Source organism: Mizuhopecten yessoensis, unplaced genomic scaffold (genome assembly GCF_002113885.1).
Source record: "Mizuhopecten yessoensis strain PY_sf001 unplaced genomic scaffold, ASM211388v2 scaffold3757, whole genome shotgun sequence".
Classification (NCBI taxonomy): Eukaryota; Metazoa; Mollusca; class Bivalvia; order Pectinida; family Pectinidae; genus Mizuhopecten; species Mizuhopecten yessoensis.
This window is the reverse complement of record NW_018405204.1, coordinates 6,172-8,612: the sequence shown is the minus strand read 5'-3', so window position 1 is coordinate 8,612 and position 2,441 is coordinate 6,172. Positions and strand designations below refer to the sequence as shown.

Sequence of the window (2,441 nt, the reverse complement as noted above, 5' to 3'; positions counted from 1 at the left end):
TACAGCCTGGCATTAATGTCCACATTAACGATCAAGTTGAGGACCCCAGGTTGAATAAACATTTGACCATTTCGGAATTTGTGACAGCTTTTGGCAAATTTAAAAGGGTCATGTGCGAAAAATTCCCGATGCGTCGGTCAGAGATGGACAGTCATGAAGCAAACATCATTGAGATTGCCAACGTATACGGCCAGAGGTTTTATGATTACCATTGTCAATTTGCGTTGAAAGCAGCTACTGCTCTGAGGGACAGACGACAAAGGGTAAACTGGGCCCTCAGAGACAATGGCATTCTGGCCATGGTAATAGGCAATGCTAGGGCTAACACGTGCCAACTGTATAACTCGACCACACATCAAACGTCGTTCTGTCCCCAGCAACAATCTAAGAAGTCCGTTTATAGTGGTAACACAAATAACCTGAAGAACCCCCAACAACAAGCCAGGAATGGGGAGAAATTGGACAAACTTGGCCGGAAAAGAATCAAGATTAATGGATCCGAAGTTTGCAACAATTATAATGATGGGGGTGTCAGTGCGGCAGTCTGTGCAATTTCGTCCACATGTGCTCGAACTGCAAATCAACCAATCACGGAGCTAAGGCATGCCGGAAAACACACAAACAACCCCCAAGTGACAACAGTAACATTAATCCCCGTCAATGACAATTGGCAACAACTCCGGTCAATATTGAACGACTGAGCTATGAACTGACCGGTCATCCGGACCGCGAGTTTGTGAACTATTTATGCGATGGACTGACTCATGAATTTGATACTATGGTGGTGGGATCTGCTCTTCCCATTAAAGAATGTAGAAACCTAATGTCGGCTTTAAACGACGAAAACACTGTCGACAACCTTATTCTAAGTGAGACTAAAAAGGTTTTTTACAAGGACCCTTTAATAAATTACCATTCCCAACATATAGAGTCAGTCCAATGGGGGTGTCATATGGGAAGTACTCTGGTAAACCCCGTTTGATAGTGGACCTATCTTCACCACACGACAATGACGAACACCTTAGTGTCAACGACCTAATAGATAATGAGGATTGTTCCCTGTCTTATGTACGCATAGACGATGCTATCAAATTGATACAAACATTAGGAAAAAATACTTCAATGTGTAAAACAGATATTTCGGACCCTTCAAATTACTGCCCATTCATCCATCACAGTGGCATCTGTTCGGCATCTGTTGGAAAGGTAATTACTATTACTATACGAGGTTGGCATTCGGGTGTAGGTCTAGCCCAAAAATCTTTAACAATTTGTCGCAAGCCATATGCTGGATCGCGCAACACAATTACGGTATAGCTCACATCTTGCATCTCTTGGACGATTTTATAACATTTGAAGAGCCCGGAAAATGTGGCCAGAGAAACATGACGTTGTTATATTTGATATTTAACCGTCTTAATATCCCTATGGCCCTCCACAAAACATGTGGACCCGAGAATGGTATGGAGTACTTGGGTATCATCTTAGACTCCCATTATATGGAAGCCAGACTACCCGAAGACAAACTAAAACGCGATACCGAGATGCTACAATCATTCCAAAGCCGACAGTCGTGCACCAAAAGAGAACTATTACAGCTTCTGGGGCATCTCAATTTCGCGAACAAAGTAATCATCCCAGGCAAGAGTTTTATTTCTCACATTATCAAGCTGTCAACTACCATCAAACTATTACACTACCATGTCAAGCTAACTCAGGAATGTAGGGAAGACATACGAATGTGGTTGTCTTTTTTGGCTCAGTGGAACGGGGCAGCCATATTCTACGACCGCCAAATCACATCAACTGATGACCTACAACTATTTACTGATGCGTCCGGCACACTAGGTTACGGTGGATACATGCAAGGTGAATGGTTTTCAGAAGCATGGCCATCATCCATGCAGGAACACGCGAACAGCGAGGAAGAATTATCAATAGCGTTTAAGGAACTGTACCCTATTGTAGTGTCTGCCATGATATGGGGTCATTTGTGGAAGGGTTTGAGGATCATGTTTATGTGTGACAATACAGCTACTGTGTCTATTCTACATAAAGGACGCTAGAAAGCTTCCCATATCATGCCTTTAATGAGACGTCTTACTATGTGTGCTGCTATGAACATGTTTGTGGTCATGTCTCGGCATGCCCCAGGCAAAAGTAACCTCATCGCGGATTCTCTATCTCGTTTACAGATTCGTCGATTCCGAGAACTAGCCCCGGAAGCAAACCGCCTACCATGCTAGGTCCCACATCCATCGGAGTTATTCTGGAGGTAGGGAGAGTAGTCAAAGACCTGTGGGAGGCGGCATTAGCCCCAAGTACCTTAAAAACTTACCACACAGGTTATAATACATTCGTTCAATTTCTACTAATGGCCGGCCTCATCAACAGTTTCAACTTAGCAGGAATGTGGGTTACAGAGGACCTGCTGATACTAT

At 43.6% G+C, this 2,441-nt stretch overlaps 1 protein-coding gene across 1 annotated transcript; it reads left to right on the top strand.

The window, feature by feature from the left end:
• Positions 1–1,427: 1,427 nt before the first annotated feature.
• Positions 1,428–2,066, top strand: LOC110447998. Its single transcript, XM_021494011.1, has one exon. The coding sequence runs from the start codon at positions 1,428–1,430 to the stop codon at positions 2,064–2,066; it is 639 nt and encodes a 212-aa protein (XP_021349686.1).
• Positions 2,067–2,441: the final 375 nt, after the last annotated feature.